The following is a 13,194-nucleotide window of genomic DNA, read 5'->3' on the forward strand; positions in this document are numbered from 1 at the left end:
GTCATCCTCAGCTACATAACTGGCTTGAGACAAGACAGAGTTACAGGACACCCTGCCTCAAAAAGAATTGCCCAAACACAAGTTCAGATTTTTTCATCTTGTTTTAAGTGTGCCTAAGGTTTGAAAGGATATGTCTATTGAACTGTGGTGCTGAATATCTCATCCGAAGCCACACCCATAAAGACACTGAAGCTGCCTGGCCATTTCTGAGTAGCCTCATGATTGTGAAAGACTAAATATTATACACACAGTCAAAATTGCCCTGGGCTCTTTAAGAAAAGTAGCCTCTTGTTTTTCTGATTGAATACTCTTTATTAATTGCCTTCTGCACTATGTAGAAGCTACTATTCAGTGTGGAGCCCTTGGTAGGCCTCTAGCTTTGATCAACCTTAAAGCTAAGGCTGTTGGATAGCAGCTAAAATATACAACAGATTTCCTCATTTTGGTGTTGCCTAAAGCCCCCAGCAATGTACTTGCTGGATGTATTGATTTATGGTCGTCTTTGTTCTGTGGCTGTAAGAGTTTATATAACTTCTTTCGTTTCAGAGAATGTCATCAAAGGTAACTTGAATACGTGTACCCAGTAGTTAACCAGTTAGATTTGGCTCAGAGCAAACCATTTGTTTGCCTTGAAACAGGGCTCTCGTATATAGATAGGACTTATTGATTTACGCACATATACACACACATTCAAATATAGGTTCCCTATGCATGTGACATTTGTCTTTCTGAGTCTGACTTGTTTCACTTAACATAATGATTTCCAGTTTCACACATTTTTCCTGAAGATATCACTTCACTTAGCTTTATGGCTGCACACAGTTCCATTGAGTGTCTGTAGCACATATTCTTCACTCGTTTTTTTTGTTGCTATACATCTAGGATGATTTCATTTCCTGGCTTTTGTGAATAGTGCAGCAATAAACACATATGTGTAAGAGTCCCTGGCAAGGATCACAGCTGAAACTAAGGTTTGAATACATGTGTTTGTCATCTCAAACCCAACCATCTTCATCCCTCCTCTCTCTCTCTCTCTCTCTCTCTCTCTCTCTCTCTCTCCCCCTCTCTCTGTCTCTCTCCCTCTCTCTCTCTCTCTGTCTATCTCTCTCCCTCTCTCCCTCTCTCTCTCCCTCTCTCTCTCTCTCTCTCCCTCTCTCTCTGTCTCTCTCTCTCTCACACACACAGGAAGAGAGAGAGAGAGAGAGAGAGAGAGAGAATACTGAAGCTGGTGTAGCACACTCCTAATTAATGATCAAAACTCCTTGAGGGAGCTGAGGTGCTGCTCTCCCAATAGACAGCTATTTTTAAAATATTTCTCTTTGAAAACAACAGCATGATTAATCCCATTATTCCTATTTAAATTACTTATATAAAAAGAGCCATGCACTGTGAGCAATGATTAAAAAACGCTTTATTATGTGTAATTTGTACATGCTTCAATTTGTGTTGCTTTGGGGTAATTTGTTTTCTGGGTTATGATGTCATCTACCAAAATTAACTAGATGTAATTCTCATTGTGACACACCACATACAAAAATACAGTTTTAAAGCGAAGTTCCTCTTCTTCCAAGAAAGGTTCACAAGAACGTGTCAGATGGATAAAACAAGAAAAGAATACTTTGCACACATACCAACACCATTCACAGCATTTTCTTTCACATGGTAACGTCAAATCTTTTATTTTGAAGCAGCAGGGAAAGAGCCCATTCACTCTCTGAGGGGAACGCAAACTTTATTGTTTCTAAAGCTAGGCTTCAGGGATAAAGGAGTGCTCCTTTGGGGGAAAAAGGGAATATTGGAACCGAGGTGGAGGCTGTCACCCCTTCACAAGCACTTCAAGAGGAAAGAATTGCAGGAAGTTCCTCGGGGACAGTCACACAGCTTCCCGATCCTGGCCCCTTTCCGCACTGCGCACTGCTCTCCAGCGTCACACTGTCAACAACACAACAGATGGTTACTGGGGTCCCAAGGGAGCGTCCTCATGGGAGAAAGGACCAAACCACTACCATCAGCTCAGGTCGAAGCAGTCAAATCTGAAGCCCAGGGGGCCTCGGGCTTATAATTTCAGAAAGAGGATATTTAAAGGAAGAAATTTAAATGAATGATCCCCTCCAACGTTCTTCTGCCTTTGGGGAGGGACATTTTCAGGTTCCCTTTCTTGTTATCTAAAGAGGGGAAAAATCACCCAGATCCTTGCATCTAAGAAATATACAATATATTTCCCCATAACCTTTGCTTTCTACTTTCCCACTTCCCAAAGAAGGAAAACAGAAGTGTGTGTGTGTGTGTGTGTGTGTGTGTGTGTGTGTGGTGTGGTGTGAGATTCTTTTTACCTAGAGCTGTCCAACGAAGGTGACCCATCCTGAAAACTTTTTATCACAGAACTTAAGAAACAAAACAACAACGAAAAGATACAAATAAAGAAAAAGAAAAAAAATCTCGTGAGGAATTAGAGAGAACAGAATAGATTCTAGGGCTCGACCATCTGAGATGTTTCAGAAAGTACTCCCACTCATAAGAGTCTTTTCTGGCCCTAAGTCGCCTGCTTGTTCTCTCTTGTTCTTAGAGACCAAGGAGCAAGGGGGTGAGGGCAGAAGCAAAGAGTGTTCCAGATAAATGCATCACCTCGCTGCTCAGCCGCCTGCTAGAGTACAGACCATGTGTAAGATTCTAGCTCAGCCGCCTGCTAGAGTACAGACCATGTGTAAGATTCTAGACACTCTTTTCTCCTGGAAAAGTAAGGGAAGAGGGACCCAGAGCCTTACCATGGGGACTTGGCCGTACTTCTTCTCATAGATTGGAATGCGTTTACTCTTGAGCTTCTTCAGGACTTCCTGCAGTGCTTCAATCTGCAACACAGCGCCGGGAGCCCGAAGTTGCCGCCTTGGCTGCGAGCCCAGCGCAGGTGCTCACTTTCAGCCCAGTTATAAGAAGCCCGGGACACACAACCGCGGGGCAGCAGGACTCGGGGGACGGGGGCGCGGGGGTGGGGGTGGGGGTAGATACTGGTGGAAAGGAAGCCAAGCGGGCAAAGTCCCTAGACCCCTAGACCTGACCTCACCTTCCAGAGCCTCCAAGGTGCATAGTGCCCAGACTGGCCACAACTAGGGATTCGCTCGACAGGCAGCCAGCAGCCCGTGAACTCAAATATCTTTGTCTGGTAGAGGGTACCCAGGGTACTTTTTTTTAAATCTAGGGTCCGGGTCTCTGCCCTCTGGGATAGGACTGGGATAGAGAGGGACGCACGCAAAGCAAGGGCCCGGGGGGGGGGGGGGGACCCGAAGAGAGGCAAATACTGACCAGCTCCTTCTCATGGGACGCATCGTCCACGGCAGAGTAGATATCCAGGGCTCGGGGCTGCAGCTCGGCATCCTCCTGGGCACCGGCACCCAGCAAAGGTAGAAGTAGCAGCAGGGCGGCGCCCAGGAGGGGTAGCAGCCGCAGGCGGGAGCTCTCCATGGTTCTGGACCTCCTCGCTGCTCGGGCACTGCGCTCTTCCGCTTCTTATAGCCGGTTGAAATCGGGTGCCGGGAAGAGGGAGGGGGAGAAGAAGGACGGGGGTGTGGAGGAGAGCCCGGGTCAGCCGTCTGTAGGCAGCGCTCCGCTGCCGTTTGACGTCAATGCCCGCTGGGCTCCGGGAGCCCGGGAACGAGGCTCTGCGCACAGATGGGCTGAAGCGCGGAGAACAAGACCCCGTGCCCCCAAACGCTGTCAGCCCCGCAGCAGCCAGGGACATTTCTCTAGGGGCTAGAGCTAAAACTGAGGGGCAAAAGGTGAGGGATAGGAAGCGGGAGGGCCCGTAAAATGGAAAATGCCTTCGGGGCGATGAACAAGCAGAAGAGTTGCTTCCCCTAGCTTAGCCGTGGTAGATGCACCGGAGTTCTGCTCGTAGGCTCTACTTTGCTTTTCTCATCCCCAAGCCTCGGGTGTGGCAGCAAGGAGATGTTGACTCCAGCAGGCTCACTTGCGGAGCACAATTCTAGGCAAGCTAGGGAGTGAGGGAGACAATCAGTATACTAGACAAAAGGAAATTTATGTCCTCTGCACCAAGGGCTCCGTAGAGGCTGTGTGGTATTAATAACCCGAAGTGGAAAGTAGAGTAACCCAACTGAACGGGAGTCAGAGAACCAGACGTGGTCGTAGTCCTGGTCCAATCACTTCCAAAGTCTGTACCTTAGAACAAAGTTAACCTTTCTGTGGGGCTGATAGATGGCTCAATGATTTTAACACATACTGCTTTTACAAGGCTGAGCTCAAGGTCCTAATACCGCAGGTACCTGCACTTGTGTGCACATACTTACACATATACGGATAATTAAAACGAAAATCATAGCATATTTTTAAAGAACTTCTCTGATCCTTTGTCTTGTAAAGCTGAAGTTGAAAGAATGTATACCAGGAGGATGGTGTGACAGCTCTCGTGTACAGAGTCGCTTACCCTCATTACAGTAAACTCTAAGTCTCCTGGTCCCTTCTCCTGGAACTGCGAAACCATCCCAAGACTGTGTGTGTGTGCGTGCAGTCTCAACTTTAACTCAGGGCAAATCGAACTATTCACAGAACTCATCCTTCCCACTGTCTCTGGTATACCAAGAATTCCAGAAAATAAAGGTGTGAAAAATGCAGCTCCCAGAGAGATCAGAAGCCAAGGTGAGCCAAGTCTTCTGGTTTCGGAAGACATACAGTAGTGATTTTGTAAAGTTCAAGACCTTACACCTTATGGAAGTGGTGATTTTCCGCCTGCTCTCTGACCTGGCTTCTTGCATTGCACTCTCTTCCCCTCAATGGATCCTGAACACATCCATTCTGCCCCAGCCCATCACCACAGCACAATCCCGGCCAGCAGCTGCACCATGCTGTCTGGTTCTTCATCCCCACCCTCTTCTCTTGCCTTGCTCTAATCTGCAGTCCACCACCAGCCATAGAATCATACCCTAAAGCTGAAAGGGTTTGCGGCCCCATGAGGAGAGCAACAATACCAACCAACCAGAGCTCCCAGGGTCTAAACCACCAGCCTGGGAGCACATAGGAAGGGACCCATGGCTCCAGCTGTATATGTAGGGGAGAGTGGCCTTGTCGGGCATAGGTGGGAGAGGAGATCCTTGGTTCCATGAAAGCTGGACGCCAAGTGTGGGGGAATTCAAGGGTGGGGAGGTGGGAGTGGAGGGGTTGGGTGGGGGCACATCCTTATAGAAGCAGGAAGAGGGGGGATGGGATGGGGGTTCCTGGGCGGGGTGGAGGCAGGGGGGAAATTGGGTAAGGGGATAACATCTGAAATGTAAGTAAAATATCCAATAATAAAAAAAAAAAAGAATCATACCCTAAAATACACTAATGGCTTCTCAGTAGGAATCTGCACACACACACACATACCCACTCTGCTTTACAAATTGTTGCATTAACTGCATCTCAGCCCCTGGCCACAAATCCTGCCAGTCCACTCTGGCTGGCATTCTTGATCCTCTGACAAGTCAATCTTTCCCTGCTTGGCCTTTGTATTACCTTGCCTGGAAATGTCTTCCTACATCTTTAAGTATCTCAGTTTCCTGTGACACAACTCTCAATTTGTAAATTTCCATGGCTACTCAGTCTGAGGCATACTTCAATTTTTTTTTTCCTCCTGCAACCTTATTGATTAACACATGATGTGGATTGCTGAAATAGCTAATACAGAATATGTATTTGTTTTCTTCAATTATCAAGTTTTTAAGTTATCACTCAAATGTGTATTTGGGTGAAATTCAAGAAGTAAGTTCCCTTCTGATAAATAGCATACACACGATATTTTGCGGGGAGGGTTAAGCCCAACCTGAAACCATGTCTAACACCTCCCCTGTGACGATTTGTTTATGCCTAGCTCAGGAAGTAGCACTATTAGGAGGTGTGGCCTTGTTAGAGTAGGTCTGTCACTGTGGATGTGAGCTTTAAGACCTTAGCTGCCCGGAAGTCAGTCTCCTCTTAGCTGTCTTCAGATGAAGATGTAGAACTCTCAGCTCCCCCTGCACCATGTTCCTGGACACTGCCATGCTCCTGCCTTGACAATAATGGACTGAACCTTTGCACCTGTAAGCCAGCCCCAATTCAATGTTGTCCTTATGAGTTACCTTGCTCAAATGTCTGCTCACAGAAATAAAACCCTAAGACATCCCCCAAGTTCTGCTTTTCACGGATGTCTTTTGATTTGCAAGAAATTTCAACAGCAGCTCATCTTACTGTTTAAACCTCACGCAGAAAAAAATGGCACTTGCTGAACAAAGTCTCCAGTGCCCTTAAAAGTGATCTACATTTCAGAAGAATAATAACTCTAAGCAACTGCGTAGCCCATCCGTCACAAGAGTGTGAACACTCCCAATACAAGGCTACCTCTCAAATACAAGTACTCCCCAAGTACAAGTAATAGTTTCCCTTGGTGTCATTTATATTAGGAAAGCAACCCAAAAAATCAAGTCCTGATGATACTCAGTTGATTGTCCTCATGCTCACATTAGAAAAACATCACATATAGTCAGACCATCAGGGAAAGGAATCTCGAATCACCCTGTAAAGCAAGTCAGGCATATTTGGGTCATTTCCACACCACGGTGTCTTCTACTTCTTGAGCAGAATGACCTTCTAGAGCAGTGGTAATCAGCCTTTCTAACACTGAGACCCTTTGATACAGTTTCTCACATTACGGTGACCTCCAACCACAAAGTTACTTTGTTGCTACTTCATTACTGTAATTATGCTAGTTATAAATTGTAATGCAAATATCTGTTTCTTATAGTTTTAGGTGACCCCTGTGAAAGGGTCATTTGATCCTTAAGGGGTCATAACCCACTGGTTGAAAACCTCCATTCTAGAGTATCTTGAAGAAGCATTGTACAGTAAAGCTTGGGAAATGTTCTTCCCAAAAAAAACATTTATACTGGTTTGACTAGAGAAGGAATAAAGAATGAAGTGTTCTGTATCATGCCGTCAGGACAGCTTATATATTTTGACTGCTATTTGATGTCTTTGACACCCAAATGCTATACGTTACGGTAATAACTGGGGCTAGTTATGTGCCCCAGAAGGTAAAGGCAGGTACCAAGAAAGCCTGGTGACCTGACTTCAATCCCTGAAACTTATATAAAAATGGAAGAAGGAAAATGACTCCACAACATCGCCCTTTGACCTCTACATGTGCATTATGGCACATGTACCAACACACATAATACATATGCAAACACATAACAAATTAGTTTCTTTTTTTACTATTACATGGTAAGTATCAGAGTGAGTTTATTGGATTTGCTAAAGAACACATCAAATACACCTTTATATTTAAAAGAGGTAAATTCGATCATGCAGTGTTCTGCTTAAAATCCGTGAAACAATTAAGTTTTCTTAGAATAAACTGCAATTGTCTTACCAAGGCTTGTAAGTCTGTTTATGACTTGGCCCCTAGCTTCTTTCATAGCATCCACACTCAACACCCCTTTCCTCCCTCTCTGTATTCAGGCCACGCTGGCTCCTATAATAAGCCAATCCCTTTCTCAGCTCAAAGTGATCCAAAGAGGAAAAAGATAGTGTCTAAATTGTACTGGAGCAAGCTAAGATGTGTATAAAATAACCTCATTCATTCATCACATCATACATTAAAAACTAACTTGAAATAGACTGTAGACCTAAATTTAAGAACTATAACACTCCTAAAAAAATCATTTCTAGAAGAAAATACTTCTAGGAAGAAATCTTTGTGGACTAAGGTAAAAAAGATTTCTTTCTTTTTTAATGAAAATATATCTTATATATCTATCTAATATAATTAAAATATATCTAAAATGTATCATTTCCCTCTTCTCTTCCCCAACCCTTTTTTTTAGCTCTTTCTTGAAGTAATATTCTCTTTTCCTTTAGTTGTTATAGCTACAGCTGCCTAAATATAAAATCACAACCTGCTCAGTCCATATAGTGTTACGTGCAGGTATATGATTGGAGGGTTGACCATTTGGTACTGGATTATCAATTTTAAGGGACTCATCCCTGGGGAAGATTCTTTTTTCCTACTCTTATCCTTGGTTGCTTGTAGTTCTTTGTCTATTAAATAATTTTTAAGGTGATCATTGGAAGTAATCACTATTCCTCATCCGAAATATAGAAAAAGAAGGCAGGTCACCTTGCAAAAGAAAAGCAATAAGCAGCATATGTCTATAGAGATCTACCAGGGGCCGACCTCTCTTAACTGCTCCTGAGATAGAGTAGGCTTGTAGGTCCGCTCACTGAAGCCTCAAGTACAGAAATCTCATCAGCAGAGAGCCGGGAAACTAGCACTATTGAGAGGCTCTTAGCACATGCTGCTTTCTGAGGAGAAAATTTCAAATGAGGAGATACTTCTTACTCGTATCTGTCTCTTACAGTTTTGAAACTTTTAAAATAAAAAAATAAACAATAACACACGGATTGGTCTGTGACTTAGTTTGGGCTATGCACATATCCCTTTTCTAATGTTCTAATGAAAACAGAGACTACCTTGGTTTTCATTTTTTTTTAAGTGAAAATTTATAGACTAACTGGTATTACTAAACAAGAGCCCCACAGTCCCCACATGGCAATTATGTCTCCCCACCCCCACCCCTTAGGCTCCTATATTTCTCTCCTTTAAATTTGAATATTTTCTCTTCCCATACAGTTTAGGATAGCACCATCCTGTTAGATTACTGCACTGTTCAAATGTCACACTCTCTCTATCTGTCCTTCCAACCACATTCTATTCAACAGCAAAACTTTAACTCGCTAATTTCTTAAATATCTCTAAATATCAAGCCCTTGTCTTCCTTTGAGTCAACTTCACTTCCTCCAAGTGAAGCATCACTTTGTTCTCCCTGTGCAAACTCTAAAGTAGCACCCAACTCTATTTCTGCACCGTCTATTTTGCACTTCCCCCACTGCCAGATCTATTGTCATTGACATCCATCTTCTATTTACCAACCTTCAATTCATAGCTTTCCAAAGAAAGTGTTATTTTCTATGCTCTATCTAAACATTGGTATCACTGTCTGGGAGAAAATAATCTGCACATGAGGAAGACGAGCATATGGAATAGTTTAGTAGCCTAGAACTCCACTTGGTTTGGGCCCCTACTTAGTCTGAGATTCCTTATGGTTTGTGGTCTGCTGTCACTCTTGGAGTGGTTTTTGGCCTGTTCTATTGCTTTTGAAAATCTGTATGGTCCCTTATTTCCTTTGCAAAAGAGACTAAGAAACTGGAAACAATGAACCCAGACTAACAGTAGCACAAATAAAAGACTCTTGGAGCTTTGGGAGGTTTTGGAGATGTGGAGCAAATGTATGTTTTACAGACACTTTTGAAAAGGCAAAGTAGGGAAAACTGGAGCTTTAATGCAAAAGATTTTAAGCCTTTAATGCAAAGGGTTTCAATTTGAAGACTCTGTATCTGGGTATCACATATGCACAAAAGACTGCTATGTATTGTGAGTACTGAAAAGATGTTCCAGGCCAACTTTTGATCTTGAGGATCGTTGAGTCTGGCATATACTAAGTACCTATAATACATCATCTTAGTGAGGGGACTCGTAATTAGGAAAGGGAAGCTCAGGGAAGCCAAACTAAGTTATCTCTATTGTGAAGTTTTTTTTATGAAAAAAAAAAAAAAAAGAATTCTATAGACAAGTTGCTGGGTCTTGAAAGGTGAAAAAATTTTTTTCAACAGAAGCAAACTTCCCATTCTGGTGCCCTGAGGGCTAAAAAGCAGGAAAGAGAAGCTGTGGTGGTTTGAATAAGAATGATCCCCATAGGCTCACATGTTTGAATACTTGGTCCTCACTTGGTGGAACTGTTTGGAAAGGATTAGGAGGTTTGGCCTTTTTGGAAGAGGGATGGGCTTGAGGTTTCAAAATATTTGTGCCTCTCACACTGTGCTCTTTGTTTACGGTGTAGATCAGGATGTGAGTTCTCAGCTGCTCTTCCAGTGTCATGGATGCCTGCCTGCCTGCTGCCAGGCTTCTTGCCATTATTATCATGGACTCCTGTTCCTCTGGAACCGTAAGCCCCCAGTGAGCCCTTCCTTCTGTAAGTCGCCTTGGTCACATGTTTTAACACAGCAATAGAGAAGTGCCTACCACAGATGTCACGAAGGCAGGACATCTGAGGACACAATGAGTGTCTTAGATTGACATGGTGTGGTATATGGACACATGAGAGACGGGAAAATGTAACATGAAACAAGGCTTTCAAAGAAACAGGAGAACAGAACAGAAGGTCTAGAGCAGCAAATGTCTGACCTTGGAACCAGTGAGCAAGAAGCAGGAGCATAGGTGAGCCAAAGAACATTAACAAACACTAGAAGCAAGTGATTTCACCTAAAAGTTTTGCCTCAGGAAGTAGGTCCTGTTGGATATAAGCATGGGCCATCAGCCAATTTTGCACTGAATTTGAGAAACAGATTATGTCATTCTGCTAAAAAAAAAAAAAATACAACTTCAAAAATGAATATTTAAATTTCAGTGACTTGGAAAAAAATGAAAATACATTTTCACTTGTGTGATTGACATGTGTCCCAAGAGCGATTGGCTGTTCTCTTCATCATAGTCATGCAAGAACTCCTCATGACAGAAATCCTACCATCTCTAAAATGGCTGGTTTGTTTTGAGAGTCTCAGGAAAACTCTGGGTAGTCTTGAATGGGCTAGAATGCACTCAGAAGTGGTTCTTCACTTAAAAAATTATAATATATATATATATATATATATATATATTATATATATATATAATATATATATATATATATATATATATATACATACACACACACACACACATACACATACATAGTGTGTCTGTCTGTCTGTCTGTCTGTGTGTCCATGTGTCTCTGTGTATGTGTATATATGTGTCCCAAAATGAACATTTTGGGTGTCAGAGGACAGTAGGTTCTCTCCTTTCATAAGCCCTCAAATTTGGTGGCAAAGTGGTGGTGCTTTTACTTACTGGATCATCTCACTGAACCTGGATTTTCAATTTTACCTCTCATTCATGTACCCAAACTAGTTAGGTGACCTCACCAAAGAAAATGGGGCTTAGAGTTCAGTGTTAATATGTGCCCAGAATGCAAATATTGTAACGCAAATATAGTCACCGCACATGTCGGCCTTAGTGTGTACATCCTGTCTGTGTCTAACATCTACTTGCTATACTTTGAACACTTAAAAAACATGTCAAGACACATCATTCCTGTGTTCTTTATCTACTGCTCTGTTATGCTACTGGGTCTGCCTCGCCAATAATGGCGATATTCGAATATACATTCATTAACACAGTTCATATGTCACTTCATACACTTGGGTGTCTAACTCACTTGCTAGACAAGGAGGACCTTGAAAGCAGAGAGGGCATCTAAGTGCTTCCGTATTCCCTGTATTCGTGACAGTGCCTGATACACAGCAGTGTCAGGGGATGCTAGCTGCTGTGAGATGGAAGACAGCTTGCAGACAGGAATGAGACAGCAGCTCAGTAAAGTGGTGCAGGCTATCACAGGTAAGCCTCGCAGGCAGCTCAGAGGCACTGCCGAGTTGCCATGTAGAAACAACATTATCCACCTTACACCAGGAAAAATGTAAGAAGAAGAGCTAAAATGGTTTAACAGCCAATTTCCAAAGCAAAGATGATGATAGCTTCGCTTAGCGGTCCCTGTGATAACTAAATGCATTTCAGCTTTAAGATCGAAATATTTTCCCCAAAGCCCAAATTGCTGTGTCGCTAAGAAGTAATAACTCTAGGCCCATTGCAAGCTTCTGTTCCATTGTCCCCTCCACATACACCCTTCTTCTGTGGGGAGGGGGCTTCACAGATGCTGGGCCTACACCTGAGCCTTGTCCCAGCCCCTCTCACTTTCTCCATGGTGCAATATGGGAAGAAATCCAGCACAAGATGACCCTGGACCAACAAACCCCAGACTATTTTGATGGTTCCAACAAAAGCCATTCCTTTGCTGGGCAGAGGTTAGACTTCAGAGGCATCTGAGGTCAGTGTTAAAAAGCCACAGTTCTGGGGCTCTCCCGTGTTTCCTTCAGAACTCATCTAAATGAAGTCTATTGCTTTTGACATAAACTATAACCTCAAGAGAAACCAAAAACCAACTGACAGGATGCAAAGATCACACAGGGCCTGCGGGCAAAAGTATGTTTTATAGGAAAGGGGGGTCACCAGCCTTCGTTTAAGGGGGTCTGGCCTTGACATATGTTGCCTGTGCACCAGTAGTTTAGTGCAGTTCAGGTTGCAGCAATGGGTTCATCATGTTGCCTTGGTTTACCTGCTCAAGAAGGGTTCCTGGCAGCCACTCTGCATGCAAATGTGTAGGCTGTTCTATCTCAGCACTCCTCACCACGCTAGCCCCTCTAAAGCCAGGCTGATGAATGTGCTAGCCATTCCTTCAGCTCTTCAGCTCAGGATGCCCTGGGGGGGTGTCGTTTTATCCCTCAGGAAGGTAAGATTAGGGTGGACTTGGAGATGATGGGCAGTGAGATAACTGCAGCTTGACCAAGGTCCTTAATATTTCTCTTCTACTAACTTATTGCTGTGTGACAGTTGGAAACCCCTGCCTAACTTTATGAACAGGATTATTCTTTCTATATAGAAGCTTAAAGAGCTTAGGGAAAGCAAACCAACCAGTCAGCCAGGGTAGCAGGGGATGTGTCTAGGAGATGCTGCTGACATGAGAATGCAGTTTTCATCCCACTGTAGGGAGGTGACGGTAAAGATCAGAGGGATGGTAAAATCTCTGTTTTTCTTATTGCCTTGGGCCCTCTAAATCTTTGACCCTTCTCCAGGAAAGCTAGCTCTCCAGTCATACTCTCCTCTCTTAGGTTCTGGGGCCTGTACATCTATCCGTATGAAATTAGCTGGTCTTTCTCTTCTCTGTACATCATGATAGTCAGTGATTCTCTGTACATCATGATAGTCAGTGATGACCATTCCTCTGACCCAGTGCACAAGTATAAGGTACCACAGGCTCGATGCCTCATAGCTTCCCTGGGTGAGATTAGGTTTTGTTGGCCTCATTCAACTCCTCTGGGTTAGCTTTGGCCATCAAAATACAGTCAAACTGTAATCATATCAGTAAAGTGTCAGGTATCGTTTGAGTTTGCTGAGAAGCTAGTTCTGGAAGCTGAGTTGTCCCCCCCCCCCCAACACACACACACACACTGTTTCATACCC

At 43.6% G+C, this 13,194-nt stretch overlaps 1 protein-coding gene across 2 annotated transcripts; it reads right to left on the reverse strand.

Moving 5' to 3' along the window:
* Positions 1 to 1,394: 1,394 nt before the first annotated feature.
* Cartpt (CART prepropeptide) lies at positions 1,395 to 3,625 on the reverse strand. Of its 2 annotated transcripts, none has more exons than XM_076927274.1 (3): positions 3,301 to 3,625; positions 2,766 to 2,888; positions 1,395 to 1,932 (listed from the first exon to the last, which is right to left on the reverse strand). In XM_076927274.1, exons 1-3 carry the CDS (start codon positions 3,457 to 3,459, stop codon positions 1,825 to 1,827), a joined length of 390 nt encoding a protein of 129 aa, XP_076783389.1. In that variant the 5' UTR covers positions 3,460 to 3,625; the 3' UTR covers positions 1,395 to 1,824. The 2 variants fall into 2 exon arrangements, with proteins under 2 accessions (XP_076783389.1, XP_076783390.1); XM_076927275.1 differs by having other exon boundaries at positions 2,766 to 2,849; positions 3,301 to 3,623.
* Between the last annotated feature and the right edge of the window lie 9,569 nt (positions 3,626 to 13,194).

This window comes from Arvicanthis niloticus, chromosome 29, assembly GCF_011762505.2.
Source record: "Arvicanthis niloticus isolate mArvNil1 chromosome 29, mArvNil1.pat.X, whole genome shotgun sequence".
Lineage (NCBI taxonomy): Eukaryota > Metazoa > Chordata > Mammalia > Rodentia > Muridae > Arvicanthis > Arvicanthis niloticus.

Excerpts from the sequence above, each read along its gene's own strand:
- Cartpt (XM_076927274.1), bottom strand. The coding sequence starts at position 3,459 with ATGGAGAGCTCCCGCCTGCGGCTGCTACCCCTCCTGGGCGCCGCCCTG. Across the intron at positions 2,889-3,300 it reads CGTCCCATGAGAAGGAGCTG|CCAAGGCGGCAACTTCGGGC; the intron begins GTCAGTATTTGC and ends CTGGGCTCGCAG. Across the intron at positions 1,933-2,765 it reads AGTACGGCCAAGTCCCCATG|TGTGACGCTGGAGAGCAGTG; the intron begins GTAAGGCTCTGG and ends TGTTGTTGACAG.